This window comes from Crocuta crocuta, unplaced genomic scaffold, assembly GCF_008692635.1.
Source record: "Crocuta crocuta isolate KB4526 unplaced genomic scaffold, BGI_CrCroc_1.0 scaffold209, whole genome shotgun sequence".
Taxonomy (NCBI): domain Eukaryota; kingdom Metazoa; phylum Chordata; class Mammalia; order Carnivora; family Hyaenidae; genus Crocuta; species Crocuta crocuta.
The window spans coordinates 1972771-1995398 of NW_027551566.1; the positions used below are offsets into that span (position 1 = coordinate 1972771).

At 40.0% G+C, this 22628-nt stretch overlaps 1 protein-coding gene across 1 annotated transcript in view; it reads left to right on the forward strand.

The window, feature by feature from the left end:
• Positions 1 to 22628, forward strand: part of RALGAPA2 (Ral GTPase activating protein catalytic subunit alpha 2) — a 340826-nt gene that overhangs the window by 110783 nt on the left and 207415 nt on the right. Inside the window, exons 11-15 of the mRNA XM_077750219.1 lie at positions 3282 to 3509; positions 11458 to 11625; positions 12696 to 12833; positions 15876 to 16024; positions 20111 to 20222. Of these exons, the coding sequence (XP_077606345.1) occupies positions 3282 to 3509; positions 11458 to 11625; positions 12696 to 12833; positions 15876 to 16024; positions 20111 to 20222 (795 nt within the window). The remainder of the gene's footprint in view (positions 1 to 3281; positions 3510 to 11457; positions 11626 to 12695; positions 12834 to 15875; positions 16025 to 20110; positions 20223 to 22628) is intronic.

Below are 22628 nucleotides of genomic sequence, written 5' to 3' on the forward strand. Positions count from 1 at the left end.
CATTTGTTTGTTGACTACCACTCTAGTACTTTCTGTGTCCTAGAGCTCTGCCAAGGCAATTGCAGTCTGCCCCCAACCATGGAGGCGAATCATGACAGGGGAGTTCATTGGTGTCAGGCATCACCAACAGAAAGGCAATTGCATCCTCTCATTTCACACCTTCTTTGTGGGTGTCCCCATTTAGCTTGACCCTGCAAGTGAACAAGTCTCAGTATGAGCTGTCGGTTGAGAAGAAACCAGGATGTTGGGGAGGGGTGATGGGAAGGATTAAGTGGCAGTCTGCATCATGCAATTTCCTGAGCCCTGGCAGTGCAGGTCTGGTCCAAGCAGATAGGTCTGTTTCACTAAGGTTTCATCATGTGCCGAGGAAGTAAAAACTATTTTTGCATTTGCCACCAGAATCAACTAATACTAAATAATAGTTGAGAATTCCAGCTTGGTTGTAGTGGGTGGAAAATGGACCTCTCTTGATGGTTAATTCTTACTTTTGCTTTTACTGTTGATCTTCATGAAAGAGACAAGAAATGAGACTTGGATTATCAATTTGCTTTCAGTCTAATCACTCACTGCAATTATAAACATCTGTCAGAACACATAGATATTTTTGGAAAGTGACCTTTTGTGAAGAGAGTAGGGGCTAAGGCCAAAGAAAGCATTTTTCTATCAAGAGAAGTAGCTTTCAGTTTACAGCATGATCGGAAATCCATCTCTTATGTTCTACTTGGATAACAGAACTCATGTTTCATTTTTTAAATTTTATTTTAATTTTCTTAAATTGAAATACAGCTGACACAATGTCATATTAATTTCTGGTGTACAACATAGAATTTGACAAGTGTGTATGTTATGCTGTGCTCATCACAGGGGTAGCTACCACCTGTCTCCATGCAGTGCTGTTAAATACCATCGACCATATTCTCTATGGCTGTGCCTTTCATCTCCTTGACCTATCTATTCCATAACTGAAAGCCTGTACCTCCCACCTGCCTTCACCCATTTTGCCTGTCCCCTCATCCCCTTCCCCTCTGGCAACCACCAGTTCTCTGTATTTATGGGTCTGTTTCTGGTTTTCTGTATGTTTGTTCAGAGTGCATTTTTGTTTTTATTTTTTAAAATTTTTTATTAAAAATTTTTAAAAATGTTTTCTTTATTTCTGAGAGAGAGAGAGAGAGAGAGAGACAGTGTGAGCAGTGGAGGGTCAGAGAGAGAGGGAGACACAGAATCTGAAGCAGGCTCCAGGCTCTGAGCTAGCTGTCAGCACAGAGCCCGACGCGGGACTTGAACCCACGAACTGTGAGATCATGACCTGAGCTGAAGTTGGATGCTTAACCAACTGAGCCACCCAGGCGCCCCTGGAGCGCATTTTTGATATCATTTGATGCCTTTAAACATATTTCTTTATTTACATTATTTTAGTTACCTAATGGCTGTGTTATCCAGTTAATTATCTAATGATTTTAAAACTTGGTGGCTTAAAACAATAGCCCTTTTTGTCATTAAATGTGATACTTTTGGGGTAGGGAGTTTGGGCAGGATTTGGTTGGGCAATTTTGCTTCATGTGGTATTAAGTGAAGTCAGTGGGTGGTGGTCTTCATCAGGCGGCTGGTTGGTCTAGAGGGTTCAAGATGACTTTATTCACATGCTTGGGTGCAGTTGGAAAGTGGGGCTCAGCGGGGCCTCCCCTTCCATGCAGTCTCTCTGGTAGGGTCGTGGGACTTCTTCCCTGGCTACTCAGGGCTCCAATAGCAAATGTTTCAAGAGATGGGCAGTGGTAACTGTCAGCCTTTTAGACCTGGGCCTGAAACTGGCACAGGTCTCTTCCACCCTGTTCCACTGGTTAACAGTCACACAGCCCGTGTAGATCAGATTAGTGGCCATTTTTAATTTGTTGCGCATGTGTATAAGTACATGAGGTTTCTTCCTTCTTTTTTGACCTATGTGGAAGATGGGAGTTATTGATCAAAAAGTCACGGGTTATTGAGCCACAAGAGACACTAGACTTAATCCAACCTTTTATCTATAGATTATATACATATATCAGTAAAAATGGTGGGAGAAAGGGAGAGAGGCAAACCATGAGAGACTCTTGAATGCTGAGAACAAACTGAGGACTCATGGGTGTGGGGGAGGATGGGGGAGATGGGCATGGAGGAGGGCACTTGCGGGGATGAGCAATGGGTGTTATATGGAAACCAACTTGACAATAAACTATTTGTAAACCAAAAAAATGAGTAAAATTGTATTTTTCTACAGAAGGTAGTTGATGCATCAAAAGGATGAAATAATTTCTATAGGAGAGCTCATCGCACAGTATGACAGTGCCTTTGATAAGCCGTACAGACTTCATAGCTATGGCATGAAGAGAAAAATTGTTATACATTTAATCTTCCATTAATTTTCCCTAGAGATTGCTATTTGGATATCTGCTTTCAAACTGTCCTTGGTAGTTACTGAAATTACTATTTTGTACTACTCATATGTTATCACTTTTTGTAAAAAATATTCATAGTGGGTAGAAGTTTAGTGGTATTTGTCGTATACATTTTTGACACTTAAAAATAATAGTGGAATTTGCAAAAATGAAGCAATAGTATACATGTATTTTATTTGGGGGAAACGTTTAGTTCTATGGGGAGATGAGAAATCAACATTAAACTTTGTGAGTCATTGCATGAATTATTTTATTTCTTTGTGCTCATAAAGGCTTCTAAATATTTAAAGTTTTGTAAATATTTCAGTTAAGTTCAGTCTAAGATTCTGAATATAAAACTCAGATCAAGATTCTTGTCATAAAATACCCTCTGAAGATCTTGACATTCCTCCATCAGGTATCATTTAATCTTATGAATCAAATGATGCTTTCCAACATTGTGGCTGCAAAAAATCCACTCAACTTAGAAACCTCTGTGACCATACAGTACATGCTGAATTTAGAGACCAGAGGTGATCACAGTATAAATTCATTGGCACAATTTGTTCTGTGATTTTACAAATATAAGTTAAAGTTTTTAGGTAGCTAAAATTTCACAGCCTCACTTCCTTGCAATAATTTAGTAGCTTTCCTCTTAAAATAACTGAGTTGGGGAGGGGTTAGTTGGTGAATTGGAAAATTGGTAAGTGCAGGGCCTGGAACCCCTTGTGCTTTGGGCAGTGCTGGTGTCCAGCTTGCCGTCAAACTGATGGTAACCAGAGTTCTTTAAATAAATCAAGCCTTCAGGTTCACTGGGTGTTCTTGAAGGTTGAAAAGGCTCTCTCAGAAGTGGTAATGACTTTCTTCCAGACTGTTGGTGGTGGTGCAGGACAAGATAGAGCCCCAGAGATGGATGGTGGTGGGCCTGCAGAGCAGGACAGAAACCATTCCAACAGCAGCACTTTGTCTGATCGAAGACTCAGCAACTCCAGCCTTTGTAGCATTGAAGAAGAGCACCGCACAGTGTATGAGATGGTGCAGCGGATTCTCCTGTCAACGCGAGGCTATGTCAACTTTGTGAACGAGGTCTTCCGCCAGGTTAGTGTGCGTGCATGTGTGTGTGGTATAAGTTCATGAAACTGAAGAATTTTGTTCTTGTTCTTTTGCTCATATTACTGCAAGAAATACTATGGATGTTTTGGGCTACGTTACAGGACTGAATAATGATCCTTCTAATCCCACTTTCAATTTGTCATGTGGAGTGTTGCAATTTTTTTCCTTTAGGATTTTAAAAAAATTTTGTTTTAGTAAAATTCCTACACGTAGAGAGAAAATTCTGTGTATGAACAAATCATCCCACAAATACCCTCATGTTCCCATAAACCCAGTGGTAGGTGAGAAGAAAGCCCTTGCTGAATACTCAGCAACAAATGAATATCACAAAGAAGAGCCCAGGCTGGTGGTGTCCCCAGGGTCTGAGGGAGCTCTCTGGAGGTTTCTGCAAGCACATGTACTTTCCCTACAAATATGTGTGACATGTGTATAGTAGAAATATGATAAAAATATTTATGACATCAGAGAAAAAAGCTGGGTGGGGAGGGAAATAAAAGAGGAAAGAAAAGGCTGAGGCCACGATGCTGACATAGCACACCTATGGTGGACACTGTGGTGAGTGAGATAGGAGAAATGCAAACGACAAAGTAGGTGCAGGTGAGGAAGAAAATAGCAAAGATCAGAGGCCAGACAATGATTAGCAGCCCTGAGTGACACTGGGGCTAGCTCTGTCCCCCTCCCAGGGGGCATTGGGTGCTATCTGGAGACATTTTTGGTTGTCACAACTGGGGAGGGGGTGGTGCTACTGGCATCTAGTGGGTAGTAGCAAGCGATGTTTTTAAACATCCTACCAGCACAGGACAGGGCCCCTGCTACCCCATGACAAAGAACATCTGGCGCCAAATGTCATTAGTGCTGCTGTGGAGAAACTCCGACAGAGGAAGCAGAACCTGCAGTGTAGTGGAGCAAATAACAGCTCTGTAGTGTGGGGTGGAGCTACTGGCCCCCTGCACCTTGGTACCAGTGCCCGGGAAACAGAGCCTGGCTCTTTTGTGGGCATGTGCATGTGATAGGGGGGTAGCTGTTTAGTCCATGCAGCCGCACAGAGGCTGAGACCCTTGAATGGCAGAGACACGTTACTGGCGGGGAGGAGGAATTGTGTACACACATATGAATGATGCATCTGCACCATGAAGAGCTTTTTGTGGAGGGGTGAGACTTCTAAATAGTGATTAACCTCTTTCACGTCTGAGACTTTCATTAAAGAAAAATCAACCAAGAATGAAAGTCCCAGCATAGTCCATGGCAATCTAGAGGTCTTAACATATTTTGAAATTTAATGAATAAAAATTTTTGACTTAAGAAAATATTAGTTTAAGCTGGAGTGAAAATTCCCCTTATAAAAAACTTTTCTGATTCTGTGGCTCAGCACTGCTTTGGTTCCTCTCATTCCCTGTATCTTCATTTCTTGTCCCCTCCCTGTTTTTTGACCCCAAATTCCAAGAGTCATCCAAGGTTCTGGGCTTAAGCTTCTTCATCTGTCAGTCCACACTTGCCTCTTTAGGGCCTTCAACAGTGACACGAGACTCCCACTCAAGCCTTTTGTCCAGAGCTTCTTATTTCCACATTTGTTTGCTTTTAAAATGCCCACTTGTTATCTCATCTAATATTCTAAGTGGTGTCTTAATGACAGTGAGGCCAAAGCTTATTCCCTTCCCTAACATCAGCTTCTCCCTCCTGACTTGACTGCTTCTTTAACAGGCTCATGTTCACGTGTGCAGTTTTAGCCCTCTGGGGCTCCTCGACTCCGGCTCCTGTGAACTGTCCCTGGGCAGGTCATGCAGGGGGCTTTCTCACTTCCGGTCCCTCCTTTTCCTTTGACCAGCATGCTCCTTGGACCCCACACCTGCTGTGTCCTCCTTTTCTAACCTACTGTGCACATCATGCTGCCAAAACATTCTTTTTTTTTTTTTATTCGATCCTCTGAGTATTTATTGAATAAGGAAATTTGTTATGTCTTGATACTGAGACCAAATATATTAAGACAGAGATTTGTTTATCAAGGAACTTCGATAATATACAGAGAAGAAATTTTACCTAAAACATTAAGAAAATTAAATTACATTATTGTAAGATATATAGTTGGTGTTTCTTTTTTTTTTTAAATAGTTTATTGTAAGGTTGGTTTCCATATAACACCCAGTGCTCATCCCCACAAGTGCCCTCCTCCATGCCCATCACCCCTCTTTCCCTCCCCCAACCCCCATCAGTCCTCAGTTTGTTCTCAGCATTGGTTTGCCTCTCTCCCCCTCCCCCACTATTTTCCCCTCCTTCTTCTCCCCCACGGTCCTCCATTAAGTTCCTCCTAATCCTCCTATACATGCAAACATATGGTATCTGTCCTCCTCTGCCTGACTTATTTCTCTCAGCATAACACCCTCAAGGTCCATCCATGTTGCTACACATGGCCAGATTTCATTGTTTCTCATTGCCATGTAGTATTCCATCGTATAGATAAACCATATCTTCTTGATCGATTCATCTGTTGATGGACACTTAGGCTCTTTCCATGTTTTGGCTATTGTTGAAAGTGCTCCCCTATGACCCAGCAATAGCACTGCTAGGAATTTACCCAAGGGATACAGGAGTGCTGATGCATAGGGGCACATGTACCCCAAACTTTCTTTGATCATAATATAGCCCATGATTTAAAAATCTACCCTATTTCCTCCATTAATGTTGCCCTGTTGTGTTCCTGTTGTACTCATGGAAGGTACTTGGTAACACTTTAATTTGAGTTCAAATCATCAAGGTCGCAGAAGGCATGTAATTGAGAATAGAGATCATATACTTTATATAGTACAGGACGAGATGATAATATTTCAGGCTTTATTGATCACGTGGGCTCTGTTGTAGCTACTCAGCTCTGCCTTCGTAGTGAGAAAGCAGCCGTGGACAACAAGTAACAAATAAACATGACTATGTTCCCAAAGACCTTTATTTATGAAAATCATGTGGTGGGCTGAATTTGGATGATAGGTCATAGTTAGCAGACCCCAATCTGTAGCAATGTTTGAACTCTTGGAAGCCAGTGCTTATTTTAAGGCTAGGTATTATTGACAAAGCTTTTAAATTTTGCATAAGAGATACATGCTAAATTGATGTGATTTTACCTTTATTATGTAAATTGTGTATGATATCCATTGTCTGTCTCCATTATTGGCATTTCACCCCTGGCAAGAGCGTGCTTCAAATTCAGAATTCTATTTAAGTCCTAAGTCCAATCTAAATTCTGTTCTGAAGTAGCTTGGGTCTGGTGGGTAACTGCAGACTACTTATGACTGAACTTCTGAGACATCTTTGTGCCACGAAGCCAAAACATATTTTCTTAAAATTTTATAATTATTCTTCATCAAATCTAATTTGAAAGCATATATATGAAATTTAAAATAAGAATGTTGCACATTTTAAAATACAGAGTAGAGACATCTGTAGGGGCATGAGCTTTAACATTGTATTCTATTGCCCTCTTGTGGTCAATGATGAATTTTTCTTATGAATGGCAAAACGTGACTTTTTTCATAGTGATTTCTTTTTCACTTTTAAAGTATTCAGAGATAAATATTTAAGCCTAAAGGGTATTAAAGTTTAAAATGTACATTCAGGAAGTGCATGTTCTCATGTGGAGGTAATATGTGTGTATGTACTCCAGAAAACAGTACATGGTGGCAGAAGACGAGATGTCCAAATGTGTGGCCTGGAAATAAATGATGATGAGGAGCCATGGGGACAGAGAGGCTCACCATACCAGTCTCCTTGTACTGGATGGTTCAGTGGTTGCAGGCAGTGGAAATAGATGGTAACTGAGTAGAGATGAGATACAGCCTCAGTTTAGTGCTACTCCCAGCAGGCAGGCTAGTGGTGAGTGTCAGAGGCTTCAGGTAGGGCAGTTCTGGTCTTGGGGTCACTCCGCTGGAAATTTGTCTTGTTACTGGTGTTTTTCAGACTGCCTTTTGTGACCATTGGTAGGTCATAAATTGACTTATCAAAAACTGATATTTTTTTAAAATAATGGAATAGAATAAATTAGAATAGACCAAAATGTTTCAGAGTGTACTGCAAGTTGTAAGGATTAGTATTTCTCTGTAAAACTTCTACAGAAAAATTTATTTTTGTATATACTATATACAAATGCGTATATCCTTCTGTAAAATGGCTTACTTAGGTTATGGGTCTAAAAAGTTCAAAGCATTGCTCTAAAGGTCATTTGTTGATTCGGTTGTTTTGTTTGCTGTTAGTTTTGTTTTAAAGAACAACTTTTTAAAAAAGTGAATGTTCACTAGATAAACACAGGCTGAAGAAAATCACTCAAAATTTTACCAGTAACTAATCACTATCAATTTAAGAAGAGCATCATTCCAGGTATTTCTATGTTTATATTTGGCTACTGGCCTGGTTAGCTAGAGAAGCAGATAAGAGACTGGCAGAGAAGAGGTGGGTTAGGCAGGGTATAAACACCCAGAGAGCAGTCTGATGCACAGACAGAAGAACTGACAGGCAGGCATAGAAGAGCAGACAAGTGGGTGTAGACAGGCCAGCTGGCAGATGGAGGTGAGCAAGGAGGTGTAGATGGACAGGTGCGTAGGTACAGATAGATAAGCAGACAGAGAATTTGGCAGGCAGGTATAGGTGGACAGGCAGGCAGCCAACCATGGACAGAGACAGGTAAAGATAAAACCAGACAGAGGTTGACTGAGGTGAAGGCAGATGCGAGAGGGAGTATGCAGAAATGTTGGGGTAGGAGTAAGGGACTGACAGAGAACTTTATGACAATGGCATCTTTAATTCTTAATTATTCTCTAATGCATTTTTAATGAAGAGCTCTGAATTTTATTTGTATTTAACAGAAGAATAAGTAAGATGAAATGGAAAGAATTGTTGAAATTCAAAAAAACTTTCCTTTATGACAAGAAATATTAATTACTAAAAGGTTTGTCCATAATGAAAAGATTATAATTCCTTTAAGGTGTTGGAATCACTTTCTTAGCCCCGTGGTGTAATTTTAGATTTACACCATGATAGATTTCTCTAGAAATATGACGAAATTGTCAACCTTGTATTTTCTTCAGCCTCCTTTCCCTATCTATTTATTTTGTTCTATTATAAACTTATAGCATAAATTTACCATTATTTGCAGTCAGTTTGGGAATCCTAACGTGCAGAGTTGTTTAGTCTTAATTCTGAATTTAGATAGAATCTTTCCTCCTGCTATCCTCAGTCCTAAAATACTTGCTTTGGTTGACTTCTTGGATGGCCTTCTTTTGTCGCTGAGTGGGTGTTTTCAAGGTGTCTTAAGTCTCTATTCTCTGAGTGTCTTTTATGATGAAGAATGTTTTCCTTTTCCTTTCCTCATGAACAGCAGTTTAGCTGGATATAATAATTTCAGGTCACTCTTTCTTCCAGTTAGGAGTGTGCAAGTCAACTTTTTTAGAATTTCCAGTATGAATACCTTCAACATGCTTAAAGCAATAAAAGGCAAGCTTGAAAATGATTCTGGGGAATAATAAATTTTAACAGATGACTAAGTATATTTGAATAAGAAGATAGAATTCTAAAAATGGAAAATAAGTAATAATTGAAATAGCAAAGGAGAACCTCAAATTGTGGTAAGTTTAATAGCCGATTAAGTACAGCTGAGGACAGAATAAATGGGATGACAGATCTGAAGAAATAATCCTGAGTGTCCTTCAGAGAGACAACGATGAAAACTATGAGAGGTTGAGACATGGAGGATATAGCAAGAAGGTAGGAAGCATGTATTCCACTCTCCTCTATCATTTTTTTGTCTGCTCTTCTCAAGTTACTGAGAATACTCTGCTCTGTGTATTGGTCTATTTTTTTCTTCAAAGTCTGTCAGTATTTGCTATATATTATAAATATATTTGAGGCAAAATTATTAGTCTCAATGCAGATTCAGAAATATTATGTTCCTTTGATTGAATCTTTCTGTTCCTTTGATTGAATCTTTCATCCATAAGAATTTTTTCTCTTGATCGCTAGGAATGCTTTTTTTAAAAAAATATTTATTTCTTTTTGAGAGAAAGAGAGCACAAGCAGGGGAGGGGCAGAGAGAAAGGGAGACATAGAATCTGAAGCAGGCTCTAGGCTCTGAGCCATCAGCACAGAGCCCGACGTGGGGCTCAAACTCACAAACCGTGAGATCATGACCTGAGCTGAAGCCAGACACTTAACCAACTGAGCCACCCAGGTGCCCCACAGCTATTCTTTCCTCAATATTATTTCTGCCGATCTTTCCTTTTGCCAGTCTTTCCTTCTGGATCAGCAGCCATGCATAGGATAACCTTTTCATTGTGTTTTCTCTCTCCCCTTCCCTTCTGAGTTAACCATCTTTTGTCTCACCATGTTTCATTTTGCTTTCCTTCCAAATACTAATAGTAGAATTTAGGAGGTGGTATATAGGCATTCACTATAAGAGTATCTCAACTTTTTTATATGTGTGAAAATATTTGTAATAAAATTTTGGAACAAAATTAGAGTTGGGCACTATTGTACTTTGTCATTCTCTTGTCTTTGTTGATCTTTCTTTTTTTTTAAAAAAAATTTAATGTTTATTTTTGAGAGAGAAAGAGACAGTGAGTGAGAGGGGAGGAGCAGAGAGAGAGGGAGACACAGAATCCAAAGCAGGCTCCAGACTCTGATGTCAGTACAGAGCCCAATGCAGGGCTTGAACTCACAGACCACAAGATCATGACCTGAGCTAAAGTTGATGCTCAAATAACTGAGCCACCCAGGCGCCCCTGTCTTTGTTGGTCTTTCTTGAGATACAGGTCAGAATATTTGTTACTTTGATATGTTGCAGTCTTGTTGTAACACAGATTCATTTATTCTGGAATTGGACATAACCACCATCTATGGAAATTTATATATTAAGTGAACCTTTGTTATATTGTAATATGCCTGTAATTGGATCCTGTTTCATGAACATTGAGGACAGTATTAAAACAAATCTCTGAACCTTCATGTCAAGACCTAGAATCATTGCTAGCTAACTTTGTAACCTGGGAAAATATTTCAGGTGTTCTGGGTCTCATTTTAATTCCTCATCTATGGAATGAAAGCATTTGTGGTAGTATTGAGTACCTTTCCTTTGTGTTCACTCCTCAGACAGAAATATTCCTTAGAGCAGATACTCAAAAGGAAAATACATTTCCCCTTTACCTTTTTGTTTATATTTTTTGAATCTTATATTAAATCAAAATTCTTAATGCATATGTGTATGGAGATTTGTTAATGTTAAAAAGTCCACATAAAAAGTGCACAAGGCTACCAGTCACCAGGGGCTCTTGTTAACATTGGTGTCTGTATTCACTGGTGTGCTGGTGAATGTTGAACACCTGGCTCTTAGTAAAGTAAGGTAGGGTGGGAGGGAGGGAGGAAGAAAAGAAAGAAGGGAAAGACAAGGAATGGGAAAAGACAAAAAAAAAGGTAAAAAAAAAAAAAAGCTCTTAATTGGTAGCATTTGCCAACTTCTCTGGTGTAAATACTCCCTCTTCACCAACACAGCATCCCTGAACATGGAGCTGGGAAGAGGGGTGACACTTGGCTGCAGCTGCTGCAGTAGTGTGATGCTTGTCTTGTAATCCATTTCTGATCCATTGGGAAAGGGTCCCAGTTTTACAGTGTTTGTGTAGCCAATTAGAATATCTGTGCAGGTATGCATGGTGGTCATTTTGTGAAAAAATGATTCAGAATATAGAACTTAATTTTAAAATGCTTCATGTTTTTTTCTGGCCCAATTATGGAAATGCCTTTTTTCCTCAGACAAGTTTGGTATGCACAGAACTATCTGGCCCCATAACCTTCAGAGGAAAATCTGAAATTGGTGTTGATGTTTGGAAATGTCTGTTATGTGGCTCTATCGTGACCCGAGCTGGTGTAGAGTTAAAGAGAGTCTTCTCTTTTTTTATTTTAGGCATTTCTGTTGCCTTCCTGTGACATAGCTATAACAAGGAAGGTAGTTCAAGTATATCGAAAGTGGATCCTTCAGGACAAACCTGTTTTCATGGAAGAACCAGATAAAAAGGAAGTTGCCCAAGAAGATGCTGAGAAATTAGGATTTTTAGAGACTGACAGCAAAGAGGTAATATGTTATCTCCTATTGTTTCAGTTGGGAATACACATATTATAGCAAAGTATACCTGGTTATCAAGGGGTCCAGTCAGTAGGACACAGGAAGGCAGATCTCTTATCATAGCTGATGCTCTCAAGTTGCTGAGTTTCCTGAAGACGTGTTTCATTGAGGCTGCTTCTGTGCTCTATTCAAGATCATCGGTCACCTCCTAACCCCCAAGTTAGGTCCATGTGTGCATCACAGTTTCCTTATTCAGTGTTGCTCAAGAGCTGTTTTATAAACCATCGTATTTTACAGCTTTCTATATGAGACTAAAAATGTCACTGCCTAACTATTGATGTGTTTAAATAAATAGCATTTGAGAAACTCAGTTTACAATGTTTGGGCGTCTTTTCTTGTGTGGTGGCCTGTTCCACAGTAGTTAGGATGTTACTCACTTGAAAGGACTAACCCAGTGTTGTCTCATCCATAAATAAGCCTCCCTGCAGGGCTGGGTGCTGTCCTCACAGTGGATGCTGTCAGAATGGAACTTTCAGTGCTGGTTAGATAAAGCTAGACACTGGACAAATCTAAAATGACACAGTGGGACCTCTTCCTGAGACACAAAAGAAACTTAAAGTCATATTTATATTTCTGGCATGCTATTTTGAAATCTAATCTGATAATTATGTCTAAAGTGGGGGTTTGTTGCAGGCATTAACAACAAACATTTAAAAATATTTGTGGCCAAAGACATATCACTTTTAAATATCTATATTAATTCCATAATTTTGATTTTTCAATATTGGTGAAATCATTTTAATAACTAATCACAAGGTCAAAATGAATAGATAAACAAATGGAATTTATCATACATTTTAAAGGTCTGTGTTACAGGCTCATTCAGTCATTGGACCTTTGTTTAATCAGCATATACTAAATACTAGGCACTATTTTAGGTACTGGAGGTGGTGAACAAAATGGAAAAAAAATCTCACCCTACTAAAACCTACATTTTCATGAATTTTGGTGAGTGTAGGAATTAAATATGCAAACATGTACTTCTTCCCCTTCTGTTAACTGATTTTTATCTTCTGAAGACCTCGTCGGAAAGTTCCCGTCATAAGCGCTCTTCCAGTTGGGGACGAACATACTCCTTCACGAGTGCGGTGAGCAGAGGCTGTGTGACAGAAGAGGAAAATAAGAATGTAAAAGCCGGGGCCCAGGCTATGCTTCAGGTATGCAGCTGGCTGGAGACAATAAAGGCCCCCAGTTGGAGTCCATCTGAACATTTTGTTTATTGCGATAATGACACATAAAGTGTGGTGATATCTTTAGCCATCTCTCAGTAAACCACTCTTAAGTTCTTTTTCTGAGTTTTCTTCCTGATTTCTCACCTTCAGTTTGTACAGATCTTTGTCTAGTCAAACAAGACCTACAAGTGGGTTGCAGTTTCATGAAAGGGATTGTTTTATGCAGTGAGTATGAAATGGCTGAGATCTCAATCTGAAAAATGTCTTCTGAACACATGTGGGTAGTTAGTCACCTGGACTCTAATATGCAAGATAAGCATGATGATTATATAATCTTATAAGGAATATTCTTCTTAAAAATCACCTATTTATGAAGAATGATGAAAAATGCTCTAATTTTTAGGTACTTATCTGAATGAATATATAAAATAGAACCAATACCATTTAGGAACATTAGAAAGAACAACTTTGGCTGATCACTTAATCTTATCCCAGACCTCAGGATTCTCTCCCAGAAATGGGGATGAGGAGATTACCTCTTGGGTCCCATCTAGGGTGAAGGTTGTTAGGAGTAGAAGTGAAAACAGAGTCCCTGTCTCTCCCCTGGTCCCTGGTACCTTATCCTCCACCCTGTGTTCTGAGGTGTGTCCAGTTAGGCCTCCCACACAGGGGCCAGGCATGAGGTCTGGTGATGGCATGGCATGGCTTGCGTGTTGCCTGGTTTTTGGTGAGACTGCTTCTGTCATCTGTCTCTTGATATGATTGCTTATCATGGAATCCTTTTTGCTTTCAAGTTCATTAGCAGTTTACTGTAACTATCGAGTTTTCTCATTTTTCAATGAAAATCAGCAAATAATTTGAAACTAATTTAAAAACCCAAGATAATTTTACTTGAGTAGCTTCAAAGAGCTTTGGTACCAATCGGCTATAATCTGTGCCCCCCAGCAGAGAAGTGCATGTAGGAGTCCTTGCCCTGTGTCCCTTGTCAGCCCTTGTCTTCCGAGTAGATTGCCAGTTGCTGTCATTAGCTCTTCCCCTGCCAGTGTCTCCCTAGGTTCAGAAAAGTGTTAATTTGTTTTTTGAAAGGGTAAGTTACATCTACTTGGCTGAACCAAGAAAAAAAAATCTACATAGCACTACAGCCTTCAAAAATGTTTACTTTGGATTATAGTAGCTGTTTTTGTTCTCTTTGTACCCAGCATTTTTGCTCCTTTACTTGCTTTGTTAGGAAAAAATGGCCAAATGCAGGTTTGATAAGATTCTCCTCCTTTGCAGTTGCTGTTGACAAGTACTATTTGTACATATTAATTTGCCTTTTTTTTAAGTTTATTTATTTTTTAGAGAGATAGAGCATAAAAAGGGGAGGGGCAGAACGAGAGGGAGAGAGAGAATCCCAAGCAGGGTGTGTACTGTCGACAAAGAGCCCAACACAGGGCTTGATCTCATGAAAAGTGAGATCATGACCTGAGCTGAAACTAAAAGTTGGATGCTTAATAACCAGCTGAGCCACCTAGGTCCCCCTTCTTTCTTTCTTTTTACCTTAACCAGTATTAACATGGTAGTAAGAAATACTCATGGAGCTGGCATTTTGAAATGTATAATATATGAAGACTCCTCACTTTTACTTGGGAATATGCAAAGTTTCAAATTCAAATCAAGAAGCCAAATACATTGAGTTAAAAGGATCTGTCTTGCAACGGATCTATGATGTATTTCAAAAAATACAGCCACTAAAACTACACTAAAACCACTATAGTTGGTTAGTCAAAAGCTTCTTTGTTTTCCTTTTTCTCACTTGAAGGCTAATAAATTCTTTGCAATTGCTGTTATCATTTGTTATCAACTCTTATACTGCTTATTTAGTAGTCTTTCTAGAAAATTGGGCCATGACACCTTTCCAATCTTGCATAAGATAATCTTAGAGGCTGTCAACATTTTAGTTCACCCACTTGACTTTTGAGCGTGTTTATTTTAATTTCTGTAGTCAGTTTGTACATCCATTTTAAGATGTTGTATTAATGCGTTTCATCTACAGGTGAGCCAGAGAAGCTCTGTTCCCAGATCCTCTGAGTTTATAATGTTGACTACAAAGGAGACTTAAAAAGCATAGTATCTAGATAGATGGTGCACATCTGCCCTCAATACCAGTCTGACGATTCAGAATCTCCTACATTGAGAGGTCACTGGTGTCATCTGTGTCAATGGTAACACAGTGTTATTTTACTGTAGTGCCCCTAAGCAGTAACTTACTACATAATAGCCTAGATGTGTGCTTCTCACAGTTTTCCACTGAAATACCTCTGACAGAAGGGGACAGTGAACTTGTATCCTAAAGGTCTGAGGCCGAGCATAAAGCGGTTGCCTGATAATCTAAATTTTTTAAAACCTGTTTTTATCATAAGAATTCACTTAGGTTTTATATCCTACTACTTATTAAGTTCTCATATCAAAAACATATGCACCGAGAAGCTATGCAGTGTCAATCACGTGACTTTGGCTGTTTCCTGGCTCCCTAAAGCCCCTGGAGGCCTGCACTTCTGTTGGATGCTGCTGGCCACGCTTCCTGCCAGCAGAGTTCATGTTCTGGGAGGTCCAATAATTATCAGATGTTTTTCTCCAGCCACTGGCCAACCACTGCTCATCTTCCTGTCCCCCTTCTCCACCCCCAAATGTCTGACCCAGAGCAGGGATCCTACCTTGTCTTTTCCCCCTTTTCCTGTAAGGGAATGTCAAAAAGAAAATTTTAAAACCTTTTCTGATTCATACATTTTCTAAAGTTGCAGTGTTAAAATGCATTAACAATTTTTTTCTAAGGAAAGTTCTTTCAGGGGTCTCAGTTGTTTAAGTGATTCTAAGAGAAACGTTTTTTAAAAATCTTGAGTATGTGTTGGCACCACTTGCCTTAATTGAAATAACTCAAAGGTGACTCATTGGTAGAGGAAAATTAATATCATTAACTTTAAGGAAAATTTGTTCAGATATATATGTTTAATTACACTTTTTAATGTAAAATTTGTTGATTTCAAGGTATTTTTGACAAATGCTGCAAATGTGTTTTTGCTGGAACCATGTGCTGAGGTTCCCATGCTCTTAAAAGAACAAGTTGATGCTTGTAAAGCTGTTTTGATTATTTTTCGGCGCATGATAATGGAGCTTACAATGAATAAAAAGACATGGTAAGTTTATTTCAAATTAATATTGTAAAACATATGTTTTTGTTTTTCAACATATAATTAAACTGTTAAGGCCTCCATTTATTAAATGGCTTTACAAAATTAACAATAAGATGATAGTCCGTGTTTTGTAATAGTTTCTGTGAATCATGAAGAAGGTAAGTATCCAGTACTCTGATAGTTTCTTTACTTTTATGATTGGTTTTAAAAATATTCCTGAATTAAAAGTAGTCATATTACTTAATAGTAGATTTTTCCATTTTAAACTGTCATCAGACTGTTTTGTGGAGAAACAATATAACTGGTGTTCTATAAAAATATTTTTTGTAAGCCTAGGAAAGGTTGTTAATTGCTCTGAAATGTTGTTAACTTATTTTTATTGCTTCAAATTTGAAGTTTTAAATTTACTTTGGAAAAACAATTATCTTAAATGACAAATTGTCAGAATGACTAAATAAATAGTGCAGTCAGAAATATAGTGGCGTCATGAAAATGTGCTTATGTGAAGTGTTTTCATTTTCATCCTTTGTTTTTGTTTGGTGTCTGTGTCTTTATAGTGTCCCCTAAAAGCAAACAGTGCCTTGGGTTTTTCCCAGGCCCTTGTCCCACAGTGAATGTATCACCCCAGCTGAGGAGGGATTTTCAAAGCCACTTTGTACTCCCTTTTCTTCTTGTCTCTTAGTTCTGGTTGTAAAATGCCTCTCCAATCTGCTCTTTGAGTGTTCCTCCCCTCCAGCCCTGCCCAGGAGCAGCCTGGCTGTTGTCAGCCTTACCGTCAGTGACCTTTGGCCTCTGTGCTGAGTCCACGGAGGCCACTGTAAACCAGCACTGGTGCCCACTTCTTTCATGGAAATCCTCAAGTGGGGTCCTATGACCAAGCCTGTGTGATGCTTTTTCTAGATGTCGTTGAGTCAGTGCCAGGGGTAATTCAGAAAGCTCTGTGCTGTTGGTGGACAGCATAGAAAGGAGACTGAGCTGGCAGGGGCATCTGGGGCTGTGGAGTCCAGTCTTTTCCTTTCTCAGGTGAGGGAAGGGTGGGCCTAGAGAAATCCCATCATCCAGAAAGTTCACTAATACAGAAACCACGAGATTCAAAATGATTATTTAAGGCATAACTTCCAGTGTCCTCTTTCTCAGACTTTTAAACACAGGACTGTTCACCAAGAAGCAGTTGTTAAAGCTGGAAATACTACTGTGATGAATAGAATGACTTAAACAAAGTTAAATGCTGTGTCAAGAGCATTGAGAGTAATGAAAAATGCTGATATACTTTCAACAGAACCATCTGCTCCTCGATAGCACAGTTACAGCAATAGTATTTTTGATGGGGTTTTTTTCTTTGAAAACTATGAGTTTATTATATCTTAGTACCAGTAGTATTTTAATACTCTTGATAATCTTTTTTTGGTGGAAATTTCTGAGACAATATTAAGCAATTCTTCTCTGATCTTTAACAATTCAGAAATTTCAAGGTTAAAGTATTTAAAAAACCCCAATTTATAGAAATAGATAAAAATACCAAAAAATAGTCAGTAGAACATAGAAAGAAGTGTGACCTGTTTTCCTAGCAGATTTCCTTATGTATCTTAGTGCCAGACAATCCCTGAATTCCCTTCCTCCCTTCTTTCATCCAGTAAATAACTACTAAGGTTCTGCCGTGAGGGTGTAGGGTGAACTGAACAGACAGGATTCCTGCCCTTGTGAGGTTTCTGGCCTCAGAGACTGAGAGACATAATGCACAAAGAAGAAATTTCATTGGTATTAAGCACTAAGAACAGTGAAGCTACCAAGAGGACAGGAGGGTAGGGAGTGTTTTTCTCCTGCTGTCTGGGAAGGCCTTTCTGAGCAGTGCCCTGAGGGAAGGGAGGGATGAGCCACTGGGAGGTCTGAGGGAAGAGCTCCCTCAAGAAGGAATAGCAGGTAACTAGTGTGGTGTGTTGTAGGCCAGTGCAGTGGAGCAGATGGAAGGAGAGGGAGGGTGGGGAGTGTTTGCTGTGGGGGGAGGGAGGGTGCAGCCAGAGCCTAATTGTGGGGCCTTGCAGGCCGCAGGAGGGACCCTGGCTACCCTTCTGTGTGCACAAGAGGAAAACACAATCCAGTTTATGTATCCAGAAGATTTCTCTGACTTCCTCTGGAGGAGAGAATGCAGTGAGTGGGGCACAAAGCTTGTGGCCCTGGCTGCTGGCAGCTTAGACTAGGGCTGTAGCCAGGGAAGTGCCGAGAAGTGGAAGTGAGCAACGTTGTATGAATGGGTGACAGAACCACCTGTGTGAGAAGATGGGGACGAAGGAAGTGAGTCCTAAAGTGCTCAGGAAACCCTGTTCTTCAGGGCAGAACAGCACACACGCCTGATTTCAGGTGCTTGCAGGGAAGTTTTACACTCACGGAGAAGTTCTCCTTGAGGAGAGACCAAAAGTCAGTGTTTCACAAAATACAAAAAAACAAGCTCAAGTCATAACTGTTAGGAAATGTTTTTCCAAACTGGAGACAATTTTTTTCACCCTCATTTTCTTCCAGAAGACTCTACGTGGGAATTTCATGGCTTGCTAGGCTTTCATAGGTTCAGAAATTAAATTAACCATGTGTCTTTTCAGTCATTGCTTTGGTCAGGTTTGCATTTTTTTGATAGCAGTTCCCATGACTGAGGTTTTATTTGAAAATTATGTCTCTTGTTCTCACCATGTTCATAGGATGGGTATGTAACCATTTGTATGGAAAGGATTGTTTTTTGTTGTCTTAAGCATTACCTAAATGTGAGCAGGCAGTTGACGCCGGGGCCTGTGACAGGGGCCTGGGTACCCTGAATATGGTGAGGGTCATGCTGCCCCCAGCTCTGTACCATTTCTTCCTTTGTTCTCCTCTAAGCTGTCTACTCCACACACATGTGCCCAGATCTCCCATGGCTTGACAGCTCTTCTTATTCCATCCAGAACCCGTAGGCAGTGTACAGTAAGGCAACAACTAGAGCAGAGTTCTGAATGGATACCAACAGATAACCCTGGATCGAAAACCAAATGGTCAGCTACAGATAAGGCAGGAACCCTTGGAGTTCATTGTACCATGAGAAGCTTAATGAGATTCAGCATCATGTTAAGAGAAAATGCTGTCTCAATGTATGGAAGTATGAGAAAAGTATAGCTATGATTTGGAAATCTGATCATTTGACCTAGCCTAGATTACTTTGTCCAGTTCCTGATTTTATCACTAAAGAGCATGTAGACCAAGGAGAAAGTCATAAAAGTGAGCAGATAATTAGTGTGTAAGAGCTCAAAGGAGAAGCTAAAAGGGGTGATTCCCCTCAGAATAAAAGCACCTCTTTATATACAAAAGATACAGTGTTTTTGGTTTGTAGAGAATTGAAGAAAAGAAAAAGTGAACAAGCACTCTAATATGAAGGATGTAACTTAGCTGTGAGAAAGAAAAACACCTTTTGGTGGTTCTGAAGAACTTACTGCTGTTACATAATTAGTGGTGTTATTTGGTGTCTTTAGTGCCCTGTGTTGCAGACTCAGCATCTTCCAGGGGCTAAGCTCTGTGCCTCATACTGAACAACAGTGACCTTTCCAAACCCCCCTACCTGTGAGCTCCTCTGGAGTTCAGTCCTACTATAATACTGACTGCATATCTCCCCAGAATGAGGACCAGAGTGTCCATTTTATTTCCTACCACAAAGATAGATAGGGAGACCTCACAGCTTAAGTAAAATAATGGATGGGGAAATTAAAGGGTGTTGCATAAGTTCAAATGAGCATAGCTCTTCACTGAATACCTTTAACAAGCTGGTGTAGTTGGAGAAACAGTCTTGCCTCCCTGTCTGAAGGGGATAAAATCAGGCTAGGATGATACCTGTTTTATCCTGCCTATTGATGTGGGCATAGGGCACATATTTTTAGAACTATTGTAACATAAGGTGATTTATTTTGATAAAATATGGTATTCATTTATATAATCAGCATTCAGATTATTAATACTTTTGAGTAATACATGATTACCAATGTTGCTAAATTTTAAGAGAATTTCTTGTACCTATAAATTAAAGTGCTTTGGAGACATAATTAATAATATGAGCTTTTATTTTGGGTGGCCCAGGGAACAGATGTTGCAAATACTACTCAGAATAACAGAAGCTGTCATGCAGAAGCCAAAGGATAAACAAATAAAGGACTTGTTTGCCCAGAGCTTGGCAGGGTTACTGTTTAGGGTAAGTCTTCTTTATTAAAACACTGCAAATGCAAGAAATGAATCCGATTTTACAGCAAAATAATTTTAATCATTGAGAATTTTAAGAGTACATTAAACTAAATTTCTAGCAATTTTTCTTCTTTGTCTTGAAGATTATAATCTATTTTTTCACAATTAGAGCTAGGTTTCTTTCAGGCCTTCCCACCTGTCTACCGTCTACTTCTTGTTTTGATTTGTTGAGATTGGTAGAAGTTAGGAAGATAACAAGAGCTGATGTCCTTGGTCGAGGGCCCAGATAGTTTTGAGGAAGTAAAGGGTAAATGGAAGCATGGGAATGAGGATAAGGTCAGGGAGTGGTTCAGGCTAGACATAAAAATGTGAGAGCCATTGATATGTTGGGCTATGTGTTTAAAATCACAGGACTAGGTAGGATCACCATGGAGAGAATATGTGCCCTAGAAAGGAGAGGGCCATCCATCTCCATGATTGGTGGAGGAAAGGAGGCAGCCAAAGATGCTGAAAGAGGGTGGCCTTGGAGCTGGGAGGGAAACTAGCAGAGTATGTGTCTGGATGCCTGGAGATGAGTATTGGGTAAGAGAAGAACGACAGTTCATCATTAGTTTTGACAAGATATTGGTGGTTGCGAATGTACTAGGGGAATGAGGCCCACTTGGAGTGGGATGGAGGAGAAAATGAGACCGGGGAAACAAAGGTAACAAGTATAGTCAGGGCTTTGCAGAGGTGGAAGGGAGAATGAAAAGGGGAGCCAGCTGAGTGGGCAGCATGCGTGGAGGACAAGGCTTAAGGTGGGTGGTGTTAAAGTCTGTTTGCTTACCAGTGGGCATGGTCCAGTGAGGACAGCCTTAGGGGGAGAGAGAGGAGAACTACACAAGAGAAGTTCTGAATGAGGTGAACAGGGCTGGGCTGGCTGTAGGTGGGAGCAGAGAGCCAAGGAGATGGGTGTTTCTTAGATGTCACAGGGTGAAAAGGGTCAAGAATGTGAGTAGTCTGACATCACCCTGAGGGGAAAAGAGGCTGACAGTGAACTGGTTGCATAGGAAGTAGGAGTTTTAAAGATCCTGAGGGCAGTAGACTTGCAACATTGCTTTAGAAAGCACTAGTGTTTATGGGATGCTCAGAATTTATGAAGCATTTCTGAAAGAGAACAACGTAAAAGGACTCAGGTGACGTTGTATATAAATAAAGGCATTCATACAATAGATGCGCCTGCTTTGAATAATTTGGTAGGAGATAGCATGGCAGATGATGAGCTGGAAGTGATGGATGCAGGGAGGAAAAGTCAACCTCCCTCCTCTGTTGACTTGAAGGTGGTTTTGGAGATGTATACAAAGAGCATATGTAGAATACAGGTAGGATATGGAGGTGAAGGTGACACACAGAGAAATCAGTTCTTTAAATAAAGTTATGTATTCCCATTGTAACGCAGGAAAACCCAACTGTTTATATTAATTTTCAATAGTTTAATAGGATTGAATGATCTTGGCTTGATGAAAAATACATGAGAGGCTGCAGAAATAATTGGCATGTTCTCACTTGCCTTTGGAATGGTATAATCACTCTTACTCTGATTGCCTTGCCTAGTTAGTAGATGTATGAAGTGGTCTACCCATCCTTTATGTGTGTTCAACCTTGTCTCAAGTGTGGTGCTGACCACTTGCTTTGCTGCCCTTTCAGATGTACAAACACTCTGTTCACTTTGCTATACTCTCATGGAGAGTTTCACGGTCAGCACCTTCTTCTCAGTCTCCCAGTCCTGATGGGACAGGAGCTGCCAAGTGATGTGGGCTGAAGCCAGGCTCAGGCTGGTGAGTGCTTGGGCCTCATTCCTTACCAGTTGCCTGGCCCTGCATCTATTGGTTGTGTTGGAATTGGAGCAAGAACTTGTCTGAATTAAACAAGAATCTATCATGGAGTTGTATTTTTTGTTTGATTAGTTTTGATTTGGGAGAAAAATCCTCCTTATTAATGGAGAATCTTGTCAGATCTTGAAAATTAGTTTTAAGTCCATGATTATTAATGATTTTGATGGCATCATTATGATTTTGGCCATGTTTATATGAATCAAGAAGAAGGCTTAAATTAAGAAGCAACCACAAAAGAGTGGAGAGGAGAGGAGATTTTTGGAGGTAGACAGAGTACTGAGCTCTGGTACTTCCTGGCTGTGTGGCCTTGAGCAAATCACTTCACCTTTCTGAGTCTTTTCCCCAATCTGTCACAGTCAGGAAGGGACCCCTTGCAGGGTTGTCCTAAGAATCAGAGTGGGTTCATCTGGGATTTATGATCATCTGGTGACCTCCCAAGCCCTTTTGTGGGATCCAAGGGAGGAGAAAAATGTGAAAGGTCTGGACAGCTCTACCAGGCAGTCAAGTGGGCATCATCTTAATTCCATTCTAAAATTAAATGT